The 21,920-nt window shown below is 47.9% G+C and overlaps 1 protein-coding gene across 2 annotated transcripts in view; it reads right to left on the bottom strand.

The window, feature by feature from the left end:
- Positions 1 to 4,103: 4,103 nt before the first annotated feature.
- Positions 4,104 to 21,920, bottom strand: part of LOC147124536 (arrestin domain-containing protein 3-like) — a 59,494-nt gene continuing 41,677 nt past the window's right edge. The window contains exons 3-6 of one of the 2 annotated variants that reach the window (XM_085988976.1): positions 18,954 to 19,060; positions 15,115 to 15,371; positions 9,580 to 9,742; positions 4,104 to 4,688 (exon numbers count right to left, since the gene is read on the bottom strand). In XM_085988976.1, coding sequence (XP_085845102.1) covers positions 4,639 to 4,688; positions 9,580 to 9,742; positions 15,115 to 15,371; positions 18,954 to 19,060 — 577 coding nt within the window. In that variant the 3' untranslated portion in view covers positions 4,104 to 4,638. Of the gene's footprint in view, positions 4,689 to 9,579; positions 9,743 to 15,114; positions 15,372 to 17,855; positions 17,959 to 18,953; positions 19,061 to 21,920 lie in introns of both variants that reach the window. The other variant, XM_085988966.1, reaches the window with a different exon arrangement.

The following is a 21,920-nucleotide window of genomic DNA, read 5'->3' as shown; positions in this document are numbered from 1 at the left end:
TGGGATTGAGAGAGAGATAAAAGACAAAGAAAAAGTTAAAAAAATTCTGTAAATGTTTTCTTTCTGTCTTTTATAGAAACATAGATAGAAGATAGGAGCAGGAGTAGGCCATTTGGCCCTTCGAGCCTGCTCCGCCATTCAATGTGATCATGGCTGATCATCCAAATTCAGTACCCTGTCCCTGCCTTTTCCCCATATCCCTTGATCCCTTTAGCCTCAAGAAATATATCCAACTCTTTCTTGAATATATTTAATGAACTAGCCTCCACCGCCCTCTGTGGCAGAGAATTCCACAGGTTCACCACTCTCTGGGTGAAGAAATTCCTCCTCATTTCAGTCCTAAATGGCTTACCCCTTATCCTTAGACTATGACCCCTGGTTCTGGACTCCCCGGCCATCAGAAACATCCTTCCTGCATCTAGTCTGTCCAGACCTGACAGAATTTTATAGGTTTCGATGAGATTCCCTCTCAATCTTCTGAACTGCAGTGAGTATAAGCACAATCGACACAATCTCTCCTCATACGTCATTCCTGCCATCCCAGGTATCAGCCTGGTGAATCTTCGCTGCACTCCCTCCATGGCAAGAACGTCCTTCCTCAGGTAAGGTGACCAAAACTGCACACAATACTCAAGGTGCGGTCTCACCAAGGCCCTGTACAACTGTAGCAAGACATCCTTGTTCCTGTACTCGAACCCTCTTGCTACAAAGGCCAACATACCATTTGCCTTCTTAACCGCCTGCTGCACCTGCATGCTTACCTTCAGCGACTGGTGCACAAGGACACCCAGGTCTCTTTGCACTTCCCCTTCTCCCAATCTATTGCCATTCAAATAATAATCTGCCTTCCTGTTTTTGCCACCAAAGTGGATAACCTCACATTTATCCACATTATAGTGCATTTGCCATGTTTCTGCCCAATCACCCAACCTGTCCAAATCGTACTGGAGTTTCCCGACATCCTCCTCGCAGCTTACCCTCCCACCCAGCTTTGTGTCGTCTGCAAATTTGGAGATATTACATCCAATTCCCTCGTCCAGATCATTAATATATATTGTGAACAGCTGGGGTCCTAGGACCAATCCTTGCGGTACGCCACTAGTCACTGCCTGCCACTCGGAAAACGACCCGTTTATTCCAACTCTTTGCTTTCTGTCCGCCAACCAGTTCTCTATCCAAGTCAATACCTTGCCCCCAATCCCATGTGCCTTAATTTTGCACGCTAATCTCTTATGTGGGACCTTATCGAAAGCCTTCTGAAAGTCCAAACACCACATCCACTGGTTCTCCCTCATCTATTTTACCAGTTACATCCTCAAAAAATTCCAGTAGATTAATCAAGCATGATTTACCTTTTGTAAATCCATGTTGACTTTGTCCGATCCTGTCATTGCTTTCCAAGTGCTCTGCTATTACATCTTTTATAATAGAATCTAGCATTTTCCCCACTACCGATGTCAGGCTTACCGGTCTATAATTCCCCGCTTTTTCTCTACCACCTTTTTTGAACAGTGGGGTAACATTAGCTACCCTCCAATCCATGGGTACCGTTCCAGAGTCTATCGAGTTCTGGAAGATGACCAGTAATGCATCTACTATCTCTAGGGCCGCTTCCTTAAGTACCCTGGGATGTAGACCATCAGGCCCTGGGGATTTATCAGCCTTCAGTCCCATCAATTTTCCTAACACCATTTTCCTACAAATACTGATTTCTTTCAATTCCTCTCTTTCATCAGACCCTATGTTCCCCGGCATCTCTGGGAGGTTATTTGTGTCCTCCTTTGGGAAGACAGAACCAAAGTATGTATTTAGTTGGTCTGCCATTTCCTTGTTTCCCATTATAAATTCCCCTGATTCTGACTGTAAGGGACCTACGCTTGACTTCACCAATCTTTTTCTCTTCACATCTCCAACAATAATTAAAATCTGAAGGAATGAGACTCCACATTTGTAAATACGTTAAGCTTCAGTGCCAGAGAGTTTGTTTGGCAATAATTAAAACTTATCACACCATTAAAAATTCATTTAGCCCTAACCTTTTCTGGCGTGTTTAGTGGTTATCTATCATGCAAGTGCAGCACCTTCATGCCATTCCATGTATTTGAATGCAGAGTCTCTTGGAGAAGGCTATGGAGGAGCAGGGCAACTCGCCCAGCAACTTTCTAATTTCCACGTTTATCTGAGCACGGGTGGTCAGCGGAAGTTACTGTAAAATTTACTCTTTAATAATGGTGAGCCAATGTATGGGTCACATTGCTGAGGTAATCTTTTGATCTTGATCAACTGGAAAGAGAAGGTTCTTGTCTAAATTTTAGATTTTGGTTTTAATTCAGAAGTCAGAAAAAGTCTGAAGAAATATTGTCAGGCTATGTTTTAAACTCTATTCAGAGAGGAGGTGCAATATTGTTGTGACAACTTGTAGGTATATTCAAGGATCAATGAATTTTTTTTGTGAACATAGATTTTTGGGGGATTTTTCAGGTTCTATTTTTGGTGTCAAAAGAGGAGAAAATGAGGAGAAGAAAGTGGATCCCAAAACGCCCAGCTACATGGGGAGAAAATTAGTAAAAATTGATATTGGTGTGGAACATCGCTAGAACTCAAGAAAACGAAGCACTAAAACAAGTTGCTTTAATTAAATTATTGAGTTTCTAGACCAATTGGCGTTTAGAGGTATAGATATGAGCAACAAAGACTGCCCGAGGATCAGGGATTTAAGTTATGAGAAAAAGTTAAGGACGTTCGGATTGTTCTCTTTTGGAAAACAGAGTTCAAGATGACCTAACTAAAGTTTGGAAGATTATACAAAGGGAATTGACAAAATGATCCAGGCAAATGGTTCACTATTGTAAAGAACAGAGTACACAAGTTTAAAAATTAGGGAACAGGGAAGTCAGGCAGTACTACTTCTCCCAATGAGTAATACAGGTGTGGAGTAAGATACCCGGCAATGAATATTGAAATAGACAACATAAATAGGTTCACGAGACAGTGGGGAAACTTTTCATCTGCACTGCATGAGTGGTAATCTGGTGAAGTGGATTGCCCGCCTGATAAGAGAATCCATTTGATTTTCGTTCCATTGACAGCAGTGGAATGAAAATCCGGAGGATTATATAACGGGCTGTCAGCTCCACCAGACTCGCGCCAATGTTCCCTCTAAGCTGCGCGAATGGGAAAGGCCCCGCGCAGGCCGCTCACCAGCTTTTACATTGTAAATACCGTGCATGTGCAGAAATTTAAAGGGGCCGCGCACTGAAATAAACAGGTGCAGTTTACAGGGAACACGGATTAGCGCGCATGTGGTGAAGACAAAAATACACCCTAATATGGGTTTCAGAGAACAAAGGTATTGAGAGACACAGTAAGTGGGACTGATCTTTGGAAAAGGGACAGACTTGATGGGCTTAAAGATTATATCCTGTTTGTAAAAAATCTTAATAGTTACTTAAGTATACCACATTTTTCATTACAACACTTTCCATACTAAATAAAAATATAAGAAGAAAATATGTAAGATCTGCAATCTAATAGATCAGAAATGCTGTGGAACTTCAGGAATACCATATGTGTAGAACAGAAACATATGAAGATACTGGAAAATAGAATCAGGTGAATAGAATACTGAGCAGTGGCACAGATCATAAAATAAATAAAAACCTGCAGTGAGAAATTGACTGAACTGCTCCGTCTGTCGGCGTTCCATCACCGGATGTATGATGGAAACCCCGTTTACGTGCTTTAATGGGGTTTTGTGCTGCACTTCTGGTAAAATAGTACTGGCGGAGTGGGAATGGCTTTGAGGAATTTCCCAGTCATGGAGTTGTAATTGCACGAATAAATGTAAAGAAAACAAAAACTCAGTTATTTAACAGAAGCACTTAAAGAACACATGCTGTTCCATGAAACTTAAATCCAGATGCCCTTAAAAAAAATTCCAAATCTGCCACCTTGTTTCTGCTGAAAATCTGAGATGCGTGTGCTTCACATTTGAGACATCAGCACAGCATATACAGCACAGAATATACATGCGGACATCATCAACGTGATGCTTGCTCCATCACTGCACCTGATTTTCAGGAAGAAAACAGGAAAATTTCAAGTTTTTATTTTTAAATTTAGAAGGAAATCAGCTTTTTTATTGATTTGAGATGAGGAAAATATCCAGACATTTTTGGCAAAAATCAGTTAAAAAAAAACTCCACAAACTTAGTGACTCTTACACATATTATGACAATACAGATGTGTACATATGTGTAAGGCGTCAACTAATGATATAACATTATGGGTGTGTACATATGTATAAGGCACCAACTAATGATGGAAGGAAAACTACTGTGGAGAACACTCGCTGAAGGTATACCCTAGAGAATGGAAACTGCACATTACAAAGCAAGACAAAATTGTTTCTATGCAACAGCTGAGCTGCTAATCAAGCAAATATGTTGTAGGTTATTCTGTTTATGGCGATCAAATGAACAATGATCTTATTCTTGAGTGTGTATAAGTAACATAATAAAATGGTTATTGGTTATCACACTGTTGTATCCTGTTCTATCCTTGATGTCTCCGCCCCCCCCACACCCAGAGGTCAAATGTGAACTTCAATCCATCATTCCTCTTAAAGCTTTTCATTCCCTATGTCTGGAAGCCCAGATTCTGGTTGGTGAATAGAAAGCCAGATTTCCCTGAAAAGGAAAGAATTACAGTTTTAGTATCTGCATAGATTCAAAAAGCATTTTTCTTATTTGAGCTAGACTAAAACATCAGTGTACCTCTGATTGTTAGGTAACTTTAAAGCATCGGTTATCATTCATGTGAACAGTGAGGTCAGTAAGGTGGTACCTGCTTGTAAGTCAATTGAGCACAGCATCTGGTCCGCGGCCAAAGCCATCGTGATTCTAAAAGAGGCCCTTGGCCCTGACTCCGCTAGGTGTGTCGAGCAGGCTCAAGCATGTGGAGCGATCCCGTCCGAGCTGACCCCCGTTTGGATGGAATTTCTCATCAGCACCAGGCCCCGAAACCACCCTCGGGAGCTGGCACATCACAGCTTGAGCCCTCTCGGAGATCCCTTCCGTGCCTTTCCACTCTGCACGGAGGGGTTTCCTGTACAGGCTGCTCTTGCACACTCTCCACTTTGTCTTCCTTGTCTGCCATCTTGCCATCCAGAGGAGGCGGGGTCCTTCCCCTTTTCTATTGGGGACTTGGCATGGGGGGTGTTGCACAGGGGCAGTCCCGTGCAACAAATTTTTAAGTAGGTTCACGGACTCCCAGGTTGTCTACAATTTCTGCGGCCTGGAGGAGTCCATGTTCATGTATACACAGAGTGTGAGAGGTTGCAGCCCCTCCTCCAATTTTTGAAGGGGCTGCTCCTCAATTATTGGTTGCACTTCAGTCCCATGCTCCTGATCCTCGGGCCACCCAGTGCGGAGGGGAGCGGGCAGATCGGAGGACCTTTTTGTTGGACTGCTCCTGGGCCTGGCCAAGGTGGCCGGTGACAGGTCCAGGAAGCGGCCGGTCAAAAGGTCGTTCGGCCTGACTGCCTGCCTCTCTTCTGTGGTTATGTTCACGCCCGGGTGTCCCTGGAGATGGAGCACGCGGTGTCCGCCAGTACGCTTGAGGCCTTCTGCGACCGGTGGGCACCGGAGGGACTGGAGTGCTTCATCACCCCAGAAACAAAATTGTGGTTTGATTAAAGTTTCATTTAAATTTGGTTTAATTTGTGGTTTATTGATTGTGCCCCATTAAAAGGGGGCACTTGTTTACTGTCTTATTGGTGATGGCGCCAGCCATCAAACACCAAATTTCAACATAAAAGGTGTAAGTCAATTGACCAGGCGATCTGCCCAGCTGCACCAATTTAATGGCTACCAAGCCTTGTTGACAATAACATGCTTAAATTCCCTGATGTTCTTGAATCAAGCACCTCCTTTCCTCAGCTGAAACTGTAAAGCTGAGTAAATGTCTTTTTCATTGATAAAGGACCTAGGGCTAAATGGTTCTGTTAACGGTTCTCAAGTAGAAAAGGGGGGAGAAATTCAGTGGGTTAGCGCTTCCCGTTAGCGCTCCCGGGGTACGATAATGACTTACCGCCCGGGCGCGGTGAGATGAACGACTCCCGCTAACTTGGCCAGGAGGTTTGCGGCGACGGTAAAACTCTGCGCCATGATCTCCTGTGCCCGAAGATTGTGACGTCATTGCACCCCGGACCCGAACTTCGGTCGCGCCCCCGTAGCATCGCCGGGCGAAAACACCGACAGCTGCAGGTGGCGTCACTCGGGAGTGCGAGCGCTTCGGGGGTGGAAGATAAAGGGGAGGTTGCCGAGGTAAGTAGCAAAATTTCGCAATTTTTTCAATTCTCCTGGAGTGCATGGGGCTGATCGAGCCGGATCGCAGCTAACTGGTCCAAATGCAGAGCCTGCAGCGATGGCCCTTCCCTTTAAGAGAGGGAAGGAGCCTCGGAACGCGGCAGCATTGCACAACTACCACCCCACCTGCGTCCTTTAGCGCTCCAGGAAGGGAGTGGAGTGCTTGATTTAGCGCTCCACTTCCTTCCTGGAGCGCTAAACCAATTTCATGAGAGCTGGGAATCATTAGCGCCTGGCGCTAAATTTCCCAGCTTTCAAAGGTTACCGCCCCAACGGGGCGATAATGAATTTCTCCCCCGTGGTCTTATGATTCACTGACTTACCATTTTGTTTTCTGTTTTTTACCCCCTCGTGACTCTTGCTGAGCTAGAATTCTATAGCTCATGCCTTGTGCCAAGTGCATATTCTTTATAAGCAAGCCTAGGCAGTGAGTGTTGGTGGGTTATCCAACCTGTAGAGGCATCTAGAAGTCACTGAATTGCAATTAGCAAATCCTGGACAATTATTTTATCCTCCATGGCATTCAAGATGCAACATACAATTGAAAGCCTTCCAAGGTGTCACACCTGAAGTCACTGTAATACAGTCTAGATGCATGGCATACAGACATTTACTTACACCCAGTCTGGCCTGCAGGTGGGGCATGTCTGTCACTGTGATCTTGCTCTTTTAACTTCGAGCATCTCAAGACTACTTTTCTACTTTTACAAGATGGCACACTGAGGACACAATTCATCCTGGAGAAAAGTCTCCCTGGTGTAGCAGAGGCAACAAAGGTACATCTCCTCGGACATGCCCAAGTAATCAAACAGTCTATGGACCTACATATTTTACTAACGGAAGGTCTGTGCAAGCCACCCTAAATACAGGAGGTGGGCCTTTCTCTAATCATTTCTCTGCAACTCCTTCTCATCTCCCTGAGGACAAAAGTAATTCCATGTGGAATGTCCATTTTAACATTGCTAAAGCTACTTTTAAGTTCCCTGAAATGCAATGATTTGAAAACAACCAAAGCAAAAAAGTAAACATAAAGGCAAAGAGAACAAATCAAAAACAAAATCATAAATGCAATAAAGAAAATACTGAAAAAGGAACCTAAAATTCTATAAACTCTGGCACAGTTCCCATGGATTGGAGGGTAGCTAATGTAACCCCACTATTCAAAAAGGTGGTAGAGAGAAAACGGGGAATTATAGACCGGTAAGCCTGACATCGGTAGTGGGGAAAATGCTAGAGTCCATTATAAAAGTTGTAATAACAGAGCACTTGGAAAACAGTGACAGGATCGGACAAAGTCAACATGGATTTACAAAAGGTAAATCATGCTTGACTAATCTACTGGAATTTTTTGAGGATGTAACTGGTAGAATAGATAAGGGAGAACCAGTGGATGTGGTGTATTTAGATTTTCAGAAGGCTTTCGATAAGGTTCCACATAAGAGATTAGCATGCAAAGTTAAAGCACATGGTATTGGGGGTAAGGTACTGACTTGGATAGAGAACTGGTTGGCAGACAGGAAGCAAAGAGTTGGAATAAACGGGTCTTTCTCCGAGTGGCAGGCAGTGATTAGTGGGGTATCGCAGGGATCGGTGCTAGGACCCGTTATTCACAATATATATTAATGATCTAGACGAGGGAACTAGATGTAATATCTCCAAGTTTGCAGACGACACAAAGCTGGGTGGGCGTGTGTGCTGTGAGGAGGATACAGAGAAACTCCAGCATGATTTAGACAGGTTGGGTGATTGGGCAGATGCATGGCAGATGCAGTATAATGTGGATAAATGTGAGGTTATCCACTTTGGTGGCAAAAACAGGAAGGCAGATTATTATCTGAACGGTAATAGATTGGGAAAAGGGGAAGTGCAACGAGACCTGGGTGTTCTTGTGCACCAGTCGCTGAAGGTAAGCATGCAGGTGCAGCAGGCGGTTAAGAAGGTGAATGGTATAGTGGCCTTCATAGTGAGAGGATTTGAGTACAGGAGCAAGGATGTCTTGCTGCAGTTGTACTGGCCCTTGGTGAGACCACACCTTGAGTATCGTGTGCAGTTTTGGTCGCCTTATCTGAGGAAGGATGTTCTTGCCATGGAGGGAGTGCAGCGAAGATTCACCAGACTGATACCTGGGATGGCAGGAATGACGTATGAGGAGAGATTGGGTCGATTGGGCTTGTATTCGCTAGAGTTTAAAATCAAATCAAATCAAATCAACTTTTATTGTCATTGTTAGTGCACAAGTGCAGTACAACGAAATGTAGGCTTGCGGCTCCCGAGAGTGTACATTTAGATTAAGACATTTAAACATTCAACATACATTTGGCTTGTAATACATTAACATAAACATAACCATAATAAAGTGCATTGGCAGATGTGCAGGCTTTAGAGTTTATTTGTGGAGTTCAGTAGGATGACAGCCCTGGGAAAGAAGCTGTTCCTAAATCTGGTCGTATGGGTGCGAATGCATCTGTAGCGTCTCCCAGATGGCAGGAGGGCGAACAGACTGTGGCTGGGGTGGGTAGGGTCTTTGATGATGGACCGTGACCTCCGTAAACAGCGTTTCTGGTATATGTGCTCTATGGTCGGTAGCCGGGTGCCGGTAATGCGTTGGGCAGTTTTGACTACCCGCTGCAGAATGAGAGGGGATCTCATTGAAACTTATAAAATTCTAACAGGACTAGACATTCATTAAATGTATTCAAGAAGGAGTTAGATATATTTCTTAAGGCTAAAGGGATCAAGGGATATGGGGAGAAAGCAGGGACAGGGTACTGAATTTGGATGATCAGCCATGATCTCATTAAATGACGGAACAGGCTCGCGGGGCCGAATGGCCTACTCCTGCTCATATCTTCTATATTTCTATGTAAACATGGAAATGAAACAATCTTGAGCCAGCCTGCCACAGCTTTAAGAAAAACATTCAAAAGGCAGGAAAGGGCTTCTGTTGCAATCATATTTTTAAGGCCCAGAATGCTGGCTGCACATTTCTCAAGCAAACATTGGGAAGTCATAGGCCGGTTAAATTTAAATAATTTTTGAATTATTAATGATGCTCTTGTTAACCGTCGGTAGCAGCCTACTGCTTTTCCAGCGTAGCCTGTCTCCCAAAAAAAACAGGCTACAGCGGATCAGGTTCTGCTTCTGTGATTTTTCTGACCCCTGCTCTGGTCACGCACATATCCTTATACTTCTTGTCAAATCTTGTCCTTACCTTCAGGTCCTTCTGGGAGAGCGTGGTTTAAATTGTTGTAGTTCATGCCATACTGGGGGCTAAAGTTGGTAGCCTGGCTGCTGAAGGGATGCAAGGGAATTGTACCAATAACTATGGGTAAATTAACAGTTAAATTCGTTGTTCCCGGGATATCTACGTACACCTAAAAAACAAACAAACCTTTAAGAATTAAAAAAAACATTAGTGCCAACAATTTACTTTTCAAATTAAATTTCTTCCCTTACCCTGCACAGTAACCTGTGCCAGAGTGAGTTTCCATATTTGATGGCAACTCATCCAAGAGACCATCCTTCACATATGAATGCATAACCGAAATGTTGGGCTATTCCACTGTTCACGCCATTACCAGAGATTGGGCAGACAAATTTCTGCCCGATTGAGGGACTGATAATGTGATGTTCAGTGTGCCATATTATTAGGCATCAAGGCCTGCTGAGTACTCATTATGTATCATGTTTAATAATGTGCTCTGAAGACACCTGTGGCACTGCAAGCTTGCATACTTGTTATTGCCCCCAAAAAACTAAAATGAGGCACAATCCCATTAGTGCTCATATAAAATAGGTGTTGCAGGAGAAGCACAGTTGCCATGTTGGGTCCTTTTTCTGAAAGTAGCCTCATCCTTTCTTTACTTGTATGAGTAGCTGCTTTGTTCTATTCCTATCAGTGATTCTTTGCTGTTTTGCTATTCTTAAAAGTGAACTTCTTCAGATCTTCTTAAAGCTGCACCTCATCTGTTATCTGTGCCTGTCATTCAGTGTGATTGTCTATCTAGGGCTCTCTGGGGCATCTAACTCTATTTGCAGGTTTTGGAGGAGGAGGATAAAGATCAGAGATGGAATGCACGACAGGTTTTCTCAGGGCAACTAGGGAAGGGCAATACATGTGGCCTTGTCAGCATCACCCACATCGTGACAACAAATTAAAATAAAAGCGGCATTTGCACCAGAGACAACTAAGTAGGAACCATCGTGTATACAGGCGGAAGCAATTACATCAGGTTACAGCTGAGAAAACCTTCAGGAAACGATTCTCCAAGGAGACCATGATAGTACATAGCAATGCTCCCCAACCAGTCCTAGAATCCATTTCCACAACAGGGATATCTCTGTCACTGACTGTCAAATTAATGGCTACCCTGATTGAGAGGACATGCAGCGGCAACCAGTGGCAGAAGATTATCCAAACTTAGAGCAAGACGACTTATTTGCACAACCAACTGGTCATTTAGTAAGACAGGCTCTAACAGCTGACACATTCAATTATGTAGCTGAAACATCTGATGTATAATAGTCATTTGCACATGTGCTCCATATTGTAGCCAAATAAACCATCGCTGCCATGGCCCACAACTTCACAAGGAACCCGATAACATTTCTTGCCAACTATTTCATTCTGCCGCTTCTCAAGTGAAGGCTCATCATATATCAGAGTACACCAAATTTTATCACTGTGATTATTTGCATGGGGTCTTCTGCGCATACATGGAGGGGCGGAGCCTAAACACCATCCCACCCTCACTGGAAACGCGCATGCGCCTAGCCACAGGGCGCGGCCTCAACCACATGCTCCTCGGCTCCCTATGGAGAAGGTCGGGGATCGGAGGGGGGAGAGGAGAGGGGATTGAAGAAAGGAGCTCAGAGGCGGGGGAGCTCGGAGATGGGAGAGAGAAGCTTGGAGAGGGGAGAGTGGAGCTTGGAGAGGGGCAGAAGGTCAGGCACTCAGGGTGGAGGGGAAGGTGGTCAGGAACTCAGGGAGAGAAGGTCAGGAACTCGGCGGGGGGGGCGGGGTTAGAGCTCGGAGAGAACAGTGGGGATGGGGAAGAATGTGATCCAGGACTAAATGGGGGTGTGGGGGGAAGTGAGTGTGAGAACGTGATCCAGATGTGAAGACTGATCACGTTCTCCCCCCTCCGTTAGACGTGGATCACTTTCTTCCAATTGGATGAATTCGTGAATCCCTTCTCACACACGGAGCAGGTGAACTGCCTCTCCCCAGTGCGAACTTGCTAGTGTGTCAGAAGGTTGGATACGCACATGGACCCCACACACGGCCCCTTCATTCCGAATTAAAGAATTTTTATCGCTTCCAGAAGTAAATAAAAGCATAAAACTCCTGAGAAGTAACTAACCCACCAATTAGAGTATAAAGGGGGAAAAATTGGATTGTTTTGCGCCTCCAGTTAGTGCTCCCCCGGGGGGGGGCGCTAACGGGGCGCAAAGCCCCTAGCACCTAGGCGCAGCGCAACGCCGCTAACGCCTCCCGCGAAATTCAGTGGGAGGTTTGCGGCGGCAGTAGCCGGTAGCGCCCCATGGCGCTGCGCCAGAGGCGATGACATCATCGCTGTGCACAGCTCCCCGCTTGTGCCCTGGCCGCAATCTTCCATTGCGCCCCCTGATCTGTTGCCGGACGATATGTCCGACCGGTTCAGGGGGCATTTTGGCAGCAGCGGCAGTGCAAATTAAAGGGCAGGTGCCAGGCGGCCATATTTCTTTTGGCCGACTGCCAGCACCTGCTCCTCGAGTGCTGGGCTGTTTTCCAGGCACCCCGCTCCCCAGTGGTCCAGCAGGACCCCAGTGCGCACAGTGCTAGGCCTCTCCCCTTTAATCGAGGGAGGAGAACTGCAATGACACGGTGCTACATGCCGCCGTGCGTGGCGCTGTTGCACATAGCGCCACAAAATTTGCTGGTAGTGCCCCAAGGAGGGGGACGCTTTCCAGTAGTGCCCCGTCTCCTGCTTGGGGCGCTACTACTGAATTTACGGCACAGGGGCGCTAACTTTTTCAGGGTGCTAAAAGTAGCGCCCCGGCGACGTTAGCACCCCAAAGGGGGCGTCACCACATTTTTCCACCAAAGTCTTTTATGTAACCAGCCAAGAACAACTATAATTACAATTACAGAACACTAGATAACAGAGGATCTTCACAAAGCTAACTACAGTTCCACTTTCTGTGGGCTGGGTGACAAGACTGGATCAAGTTACACATTGCAGACTGCTCTATGGCGGGCAGGATCAAATTCCAGACAAACTGTTGTGTGTGTCTTGTCCTCCAAGAGGACCAACCCACTGGTGTTGCAAATAAACGCTGCCAAATTTTATTCACCCTAACAGAATGTGATAATAGGAATTAAAAGGGAAGCTTGGCTGAAGAGATGGGCCTAGAAATTCACTTTGGGGCGGCCAGCTCGCTCGCGTCCAAAAGTTAGCGCTGGGCGGGGAGCCATTAGCGATCGTCAGATATTCAGTGTTTGCGCCCCAATTCGGAACCGGGCGCTATACCAGGGTGTGCCCGCCTCCGCTTGGGGCGCTGACACTGAATTTCAGCGCTCTTGGCGCCGCTGCGCCAGCCGCTGCGGAGCGGCAGGCTACGGTACTGCAGGCCTCCTCCTTCTCTTAAGGGGGAGCTGCCTGCAACGGGGAGATCGCCGCTGGAGAGTGCCGGCAAATGAGCCCGGCACCACGGAGAAGTGCCAGGTTCGCGGAAAGCAGCCGGCAATGCCGCGGGGGGGGGGGGGGGTGGAGGAGGCCAGGGAAGGAGGTGCGGGCAGGCGGCCGCCGAAAAAGTGGCCGGCCGCACCTTCCCCTTTAAAGCGCCCCACTAAGGCTGCAGCACGGCCCCGTTTTCTGGTCGCTGTTTGCGGCCGCTTCGGAGGAGGCGGCCGCTACTAAATATGGGGATCGGGCCGGTTTCGGGGCGGAACCGGGGCACTGCGCACGCCGATGACGTCATCGGTGCCGGCGCAGCGCTAACGGCTACCGCCGCCAATACCGCTGCGCTGAATATCAGGACAAACTCATTTTTGGCGCAGAAGCCCTCTTTAGGCGGTAACTGGCCGCAAAGCTGGCAGCGCCTTAATGAATTTCTAGGCCATGGAGTTTGAGAAGTTTTTAAGAGAATGGACAATGAGAGGCCAGCAAGGAGAAGGTTGGAGTAGACAAATCTCATATTTGAGGGCTTCAGTGGCAAAGGGATTGAGGTTGGGGCAGAGGTGGGTAATGTTGCAGAGGTGGAAGTAAGTGGCCTAGAAATTGAGTTTGCCTCCGCCAGGGCTGTAGCGCCCGAATTTTAGCGCCAGCGTTAATTGCCGCTGCGCCCGCCAAAAATTCAGCTGCGCCGCGCCCAGACGGCTGCGGGCGCTAATGGAGGGTGTCAGCGCCTCGCAATGGGCGCTGAATGCAGGATTGCGGCGCTAATCCCCCGCTGCGGCACCCGATGCGGTGCGGCAGGCTGGGGTACTGCAGGCCTCCTCCTTTTGTTAAGGAGGAGCTGCCTGCAGCCGACTGCTGGCCGGTGGAATCGCACGAAAAATTAGCCCGGCACCTCGGAGAAGTGCCGGGCTCGAGGCCCACACACATCTGTGCCGCAGGGGGTTGGTGGAGGAGTCCAGGGAGGGAGGTGCGGGCAGGCGGCCGCCGGGAAAGCGGCCGGCCGCCGCGCCACCTTAATGCGCCGGCGCTAAGTCCAGCAAGGAACTTTTGAAAAATCGTTGGTTGCGGCTGCCACGGGCGAGGCGGCCGCAACTGAATTTCGGCGTCCGGCCGCGTTACCACGGCAACCGGGACGCTGCGCACACCGATGACGTCATCGGTGCCGGCGCAGCGCTACCGGCTAACGCCGATGGTAGGGCCCAAATCAATTTCCGAAGCGGCTATAATTCCGGCGCAAGGCCCTCTAGCGCCTCTAATTGGGCGCTAACCCCACTCAATTTCTAGGCCAGTGTTTTTTGTGATGGATAGAATGCAGGGTCTGGAGCCTAGCTCAGGGTTTAACCTGATGTCTAGGTTGCGAGCAGACAGTGGCCAGGGCTGGAATCAGTGGGAGGGGAGCAGAGATTGTGGTGCGGACCAAAAGATAATGGCTTCAGTCTTGCCAATGTTTAGCTGGAGGAATTGATAGATATTGGAACCAAGCTGAATGAGACTTAGTTTTGTTTCACTGTCAGTTCGGGTCTTGGTATTCGACTCACATTGCATGAGCCAGCCCCATGCTGTACAACAGCTGTTGGTGTCCTCGTAGCAGATGGCAAAGCCCTGTATCAGCCTTGTTGCTGATCAAGATCCTGAGAAGACAGTAATCCATGGTCACTGTAAGGTATGTATGCCAGGCTTTGAGAAATTATGGTGGCACCTAGGTGGGTGTCATCATTTCAGCTATGCTGGCTCTTGGTCACCCTTCTTTCATGCAATGCCACTGAAAGAATGACATACTATGATTGAGATGCCGAGAGGAAGCACCCAACATTATGGCTAGCCAGGCCTTCACATATCTTGTTGCCACTGGGCCTGATGTTCCAGCTCCCTTTGGGAAAGTGTCTGTATTGAGCTAGTTTGGGGCTGGGTTGGGGGCAGTGGAGGGTGAAAGCAAAGAAAGTACAAGGTGAGAAAAAACTAAGGCAAGAAAAACAGTATGGTAAAGCTCCTACTTTAAAGGCTTTGTATTACCACATACTTTGTGGTGCTGTACTTACTTTGCATTGAATGCACTCAAAACTGTAATTCAATCAGCCACCTACCATCAGTGAGTATTCCATCTCGATTATACTGCAGTTCATCAGCGTGGGAGACACTTCTGGAATTTTCAGTGCCATTCCATTCCAACTTTCTGTTTTTCCAGCTAACACTGGCTCTCCCTGGAATTTGGTTACAAGTTCCTTAGCTATTTTTCTTTTCCCATTGGCATGGAAAACCTGTGTTTTATAAATGGCAGCCATTGGCACTACTGTGCGGGAAGAATGATTCTCAATTTCAGCAAATATTTGAATTGATTCACCTGTAGAAGGAAAAAACCCACAATCTATATTATTTTGTTTATACCATCTGGACTCTGTGGCAGTCTAGTTGAAAAAAATTAAAGTTACTAAGTAAAATTTAGGGGAATGGGGACAATTAAAGGGGACTATCATAATGGGGGACGGGGGAGACAAACATTCTGCAAACCTTTAAGAAAGGCCCAAAAGCATCTCAGTTGATTAGTAGTTTTGTCACAGCTGAGAAGGGATCATGAATTGACAGACAAAATGAAGGGAAAGAAAATCCCAACTGCATGCTTGAGGCCACAGATCACAAGTTCTGTCATTGGCTGGTGTCTGCCCTATGGTGCCTGTTAGCAGTAGGTATCTTTACAACAGATGGCACAGTTCTGCATTTGGCCAATTTATTTGGCAGCTCTACTAACCAACCTCTGGATGGGGTACCATCAGAGGCTGAGCCACCCCCTCCATTTTCTGTGGATAGAGAGAACAAAAGAAGAGGAAAACACATGTTTAAGGTTAATTTTGATAAGTTCTGCCAAATGAGGCAGTGAGGAGGTACATCTCTTTAAGAAGAAAACTGACCTAGGATTAGGTAGCCAGTTAGATTGCAAGGACAAAAGACTGTCTAAGAAAAATGTATGATTGTTAACCTGATAAATGGGTCAGCATGGCATAATTTTTTTAAATTATTTTCCTCATTTACGAGGAGAGACTGAAGTTAAGTTGCATTGAGGTAAGATTTGCTATATCTGTTACTCTTTTAGCTGTTAGCTCTGATCCTTCCTGGCTCCCCATATCAGAGGAGCTGGCAATTAAACCGACTATTACCCCCGCAGGTGTGGGATTCCCTGGAAGCTGCCACCCTACACTGCTGTGCAATTAAAACCATTCCAACAATAGACCAAATTTCCCCTGTGGTATATGTTACAAACTGATGTGGTATGTAGGAAACAATTCATCTGGGTGTAACTCTCACTGGCAGAATTCATGTTCTATGGATTTAATCACTTTTGAGTTCAATTTAATATAATACCAGCTTAATATAAATGACCCAAAATTGTTCAAATCATCAAAAATCTCATTGTGTGCCATGGGCGTGGAGCTAAAGTGGATATGATCAATGTAAATGTGTCAGCCAGTGGCTCAGTTGTTAGCACCTTTGCCTCTGAGTCAGAAGGTTGTGGGTTCAAGTCCCACTCCAGAGAATTGAGCACAAAAGTATAGGCTGACACTCCAATGCAGTACTGAGGGAGTGCCGCACTCTTGGAGGTGCCGCCTTTCAGATGAGATGTTAAACCAAGGCCTCATCTGCTCTTTCAGGTGGATGTAAAAGATCCTATGGCACTATTTTGAGAAACAGCAGGGGAGTTATCGCCGGTGTCCTGGCCAATATTTATCCCTCAAACATCACTAAAAAACAGATTATCTGGTCATTATCACAGTGCTGTTTGTGGGAGCTTGCTGTGTGCAATTTGGCTGCTGCGTTTCCTACATTACAGCAGTAACTACACTTCAAAAAGTACTTCATTGGCTGTAAAGCGCTTTGGGAAGTCTGATGGTCCTGAAAAGCGCTATATAAATGCAAGTCTTCCTTTTTTTAAAATAAACACATGGGGTGCCTAGTGCCAGTGGAAGGGGCAGGAAAACAAGGCTTAGCTGTGGCCTCTCAGGTTTACAGCTACATGTTGTGTCTCGGACATTGGGATGTTCTAGCTGCCTGATCTCCATCAGCAGCCAGAAGATCTCAATTGGAGTTCTATATCCTGGGATGGGGTGGGGAATAAAAAAAAACAAGGAGACCTACTTATACATTTTTAACTTGTCCCCAAGTCCCTGTGGACCACCCAGTCAGTGGGAGTGCGGGGCAAGGCCACAGTGCCATCTTTTCTAGCAACCCCTGTGTTGGAATGCCTAGGAACTCTCTCATTTGGGAAATGAGGCAGGAGACTGGGAACACACCTGCCAACTTTTTAAAATAGCCTTTTGGAGGCACAGTCCCCCTGCCGAGGAAAGCTTCTGAAATCATGGGCTAATTCTGAAGGGACAAACTGACCTTTGCACCGGGGGAACTAATCCTTGGCTTTCAACACTGACATAGAGCTACAACACCGAATTATCGATCCTCCAAATATTGCAATGAGGCATAAAAAGGTTAAAAACATTATAAAAATGTATAAACATATTAAAAAGTACACCAGATGGAGAAGATTCTGAAGTGAGAGGCAAGAGGCTTAATTTCAGTCAGCCTCTGGCAGGTGGCGATTTTCAATTATCTTAGAGATGCAAATTAGAGGCCAGGAGAGGCAATCACAGATAAGAATATGGTCCGGTTCATGTTTAGATTTGACTGGAAAGCATGACGGAAATAGTGTGGACTGAAGGAAGTAATTAGCGGTGACTAAACAGGAAGTGCGTGCATATGCAAGACTTTCAATATCATGTTATTATAGATGTGATACTCGCAGTATGACAAGAACATCATAGACGCTCCAGAGTTTTACCTGACGTGTAGCCCTTCCGTTCAATTTTGGCACTTAGGGATATTGGGCCTGAGGCACAGCAGCAGCAACAAAGAGTTTTCTCTTTCGTAGCTGTCTGTGGTGACTGTAAAATCAACAGAAAGCACGGTAAATTCACCTGTTTCCATCAAGAGCGACACTCTTTCAAGATGGCACAATGGCCAAAGATTTCCTCTGTGCACAAGATGAAGCAGAATCGTTGACCTGTTTCTTATAAATGGGTTAAAGATTTTGTTACAAATAGCACACCAAGGAAATCTTCCCTTGTTAATAGCAAAATACCTGAAAATCACTAGCTATACAAGGTATTGATGACTTATCCAGAGAGTTTTATTACTGGCACATTGGCCCCAATATTTTGGGGAGGGAGGAAGGTGCAGGGATGGCCGAAAATGGCTGAAGAACCCAGCGATGCCAGTGATGCAGAGGTACTGCTGAACGTAATGGCAGGACCTCATTATCATCATTTTCTTCTTTTTCCTGCCTGGCAGCCAGCCAAATTGACAGCCTGGCTTCACAAGATGCTGGTATCCTCATATGTTATCCTCCTTCTCACATGCACCTCTTGCTTTCCCGCCCTCCCCTCACCACAACTCCACCCTTGTGCCCTCCTCATTTCACACACCTAAGAAATGCAGCCTGCCCAGCCAGTGGTCGACCAAGAAGAGGGAGAGGAGAGTGAAGAAGAAGAAGAAGAAGAAACACAATCACTCGATTTCACACTCTCAGCCACCAGCTCCTCAAGGTCGACCAGCAAGGCCATTTGCAGTGTCCCCCATTGAAAGTCAGCAGCCTTCCACCAGCCATGCTGCAACCACCGGGGTAGCTCTGTGTGACATCAGTAGGATAGGCAACGGCATACAACGAGACAGTCACTAAGGGAATGCATAAGGGTGATGAGTTGATTTCTTGATGTCATATTGGATGGATAGATGTATAAAGTTGGATTGGAAAGTTTGCTTTGTGGTGGCTTTTATTTCAGCATTGTGGCCAAGAGGATGCTGTGATGGTCAGTAACAGAGGGAAGGTAAGGTGTAGAACAAATGTCGAAAGGGGAATTGGTGTTGTGGTCACTGGTACCGCGGGTAGATGATTGCATCCTGGATATCCCGGATAGATTGCATCCTTCCTTCTGCTTCCTCCTCTTCTGCATCTTCCTCTTCCCTCTACGAATGGATGCTGTAAATCTGAAATAAAAGCATAAAATGCTGGAAATACACAACAGGTCAGGTAGTATCTTGATCTGAGACATGAACTCTTTTCTCTCTCCACGGATGTTGCCTCACCTGCTGAGTATCTGCAGAATTTTCAGTCTTCGCAGAGGCCTTCCTTTACTAAATAGGCCTTGCAAGGCTCCAGCAGCACTCCCTGCACACTTTAAAAACTTTTAAGATGTATTTCACCAAGCCACTACATCAATACAATAAAAAAAAACAGTTCAAAAGCTTAAATGCAAACTTACTGTGTCTGTGTCCCTTTAAGAGGCGCTGACAGTGCCTCTGTGAGTCTGCCTGAACGCTGGATTTTCATGGCAAGCTTAGGACCCAGTGTGGAACACAGCGCTAAGGTCAAAGTTCACCGAGGTGACATTAAGTCGGCCTTGCATGTCGACTGACATCACCTCTCTCTAATTTAAATTTCCAGGGCCATCGCTCTTACTGGCATCGCTGCTGGACCTCAGAAAATGGTGGACACCACGGGATCCGCCACCAGCTGGCGAAAGAGCAGCGGCCGCTGACTTTTCATTAAATTTTGATGGTAACGGGTAGCGTAAAGCACCCAAATTTTTAGCCCATGGGCCTAGAAATTCATTGTAGCCACTTTTGGGGCGGTAAAGTCGGGCGGCCGCTAAAGTTTGCGCCCGGCGCAAAATCGAGGCCACTTCTCCGATATTCATTAGCTTCGCCCTAAGAGTTTGCTCGAGCGCTAAAACTGGCGCTGCACGCCTCTCTTTAGGCGCTAAGCCGGAGGTGCTGAGCGAGAGCGCCGAGGCCGGGCGCAGAGCAGGTGCGGCCATCTCGTGATTGACAGCAGACACCCTGGCGTCGGCCAGCTCTTAAGGGGGAAGGGTCGACTTGGTCTGCTGCCACGCCCTGGATAGTGGAGCCCTCCAGCTAGGCCTGAACACTGCTGCTGGACCCAAATAGCGCCTGAAGCCATGCAGAAGGCCCGTGAACGAGCGCAGCGCTTCTCAGAGCTTGATCTGAGTGTGCTGGTTGGTGCTGTGGAGAAGAGGCGCCATATTTTGTACCCGGACAATGGCAGGAAGGCGCCGGGCCGCGTCTACCGGAGAGCCTGGAGGCATGTCGCCAGCAAGGTGTCAGCCAACAGCGAGGTCCCCAGGAGCGGTGTCCAATGCCGCAAAAAGTTTAATGACCTCACTCGGATTGTCAGGGTGAGTACCCTTTCCAGTGTCCTCCTCATCCTTGCATGTGCACCTCACATTATGGGCAAAGGGACCTGAAAGCCCTAATGGCCAGCCCTCATGCAGCAGCTATGGGACAGGCATGAACATCAATTGCACATTCTGCACTTAACACACTGGCCAGGATATTCCACCATGGGAGGCAGTGCACACAAGATCAGGGCGACACACTGGCCAGGCTATTCCACCATGGGAGTCAGTGCACACAAGATCAGGGCGACACACTGGCCAGGCTATTCCACCATGGGAGGCAGTGCACACAAGATCAGGGCGACACACTGGCCAGGCTATTCCACCATGGGAGGCAGTGCACACAAGATCAGGGCGACACACTGGCCAGGCTATTCCACCATGGGAGGCAGTGCACACAAGATCAGGGCTACACACTGTACTTAGAGGCCGTCCTTTCTCTTGCAGGCCAAGCTGGCCAATAATAAGAAGAGCCGGACTGCGACCGGGGGAGGCCGACCCCAGATCCAGCCGCCCACCGAGCTGCAACGTCGCGTGGAGCGCATCATGGGTGGCCGGGTGATTGGCCCCGTTGCATGTGGAGATGCCGACCCTGTTCTGGGCACCAATGGTAAGGACATCACCTTTTGGACCTCTCTCGTCCCACTTGCGCATCAGACCTACATCCTTTGCCACTGTCCGACCAATGCGCTGAATGCCACCACTCATGCATCCCTCGCTGATGCCCTCTACTCAGTCTAAAGCTACTCTTGTGCCTTCCTGCTTTCAGATGGTGAGGAGGAGGTCCCTGAACTTGCCAGTGACAGCCCCTCAGAAGAGGAGGAGGAGAAGGAGCAAGAGGAAGGCGGCCCATCAGGGGAACCCTCAGCCGCGGCAACCCATGCGAATGTAGGGGACACGTCTTCCCTGGAGGGGAGCGTGGCGGAAGTGTCGGAGGGGAGGGGAGCTCATGGGACCTGCGGCCTGCAGAAACGCGGGAGGGGGGTGGAAGCTCAGCGGCCTTCTCCCCAGAGGGGGGAAGGGTCGGAGGGGAGTCCAATTGCTGGGCCTAGCGGCGTCCAGCAACGCAGGAAGGGTCGGCCAGCTCGGCGGCCTTCTCCCCAGAGGGAGAGTCCGGCCTCCAGTCCGGAGATGGTCTTCGCCGAGGAGATGGAACGCCTCGCGGACTTGTCCGCGGACTCGGAGCGCCGGCACACGGAGCTCATGGGGGTAGTGGCACGGTTGCCTGAGGCCATCGAGTCCCTCTCTCGGAGTGTGACCGACGTCGGGGCCTCACAGGCCATCAGTTTGGCGGAATTCGGGGCAGAGCAGGCAGCGAGTCGGGCGGCATTCGGGGCAGATCAGGCAGCGAGCCGGGCGGCATTCGGGGCAGCTCAGGCAGCGAGTGGGCAGCTGATCAGTGGTGCCGTGCAGTCACTGGGTGCTCTGATGAGGTCACTGAACAGGGCAACACGGGCACTCACTGCTGCCACACTCGCTGTGTCAGCCAGGCATCGCCAGGGCACCCGGCGCGCTGCAGCAGCACAGCGGTCTGTCCCTCGGCAGATTGGTGCGCATGCTGCAGTGCTGGCCCGGGCGAGTGCCAGTGTCTCAGGCGACCAGCGAGCGCCTGCCATCCGCCAGCTTGCCCCCATTCCTCCAGCCGCCACTGC

Source organism: Somniosus microcephalus, chromosome 1 (assembly GCF_052327205.1).
Source record: "Somniosus microcephalus isolate GS21.2 chromosome 1, FLI_Smic_1.0, whole genome shotgun sequence".
NCBI classification, from domain to species: domain Eukaryota; kingdom Metazoa; phylum Chordata; class Chondrichthyes; order Squaliformes; family Somniosidae; genus Somniosus; species Somniosus microcephalus.
This window is presented reverse-complemented; position numbering and strand designations above follow the sequence as displayed.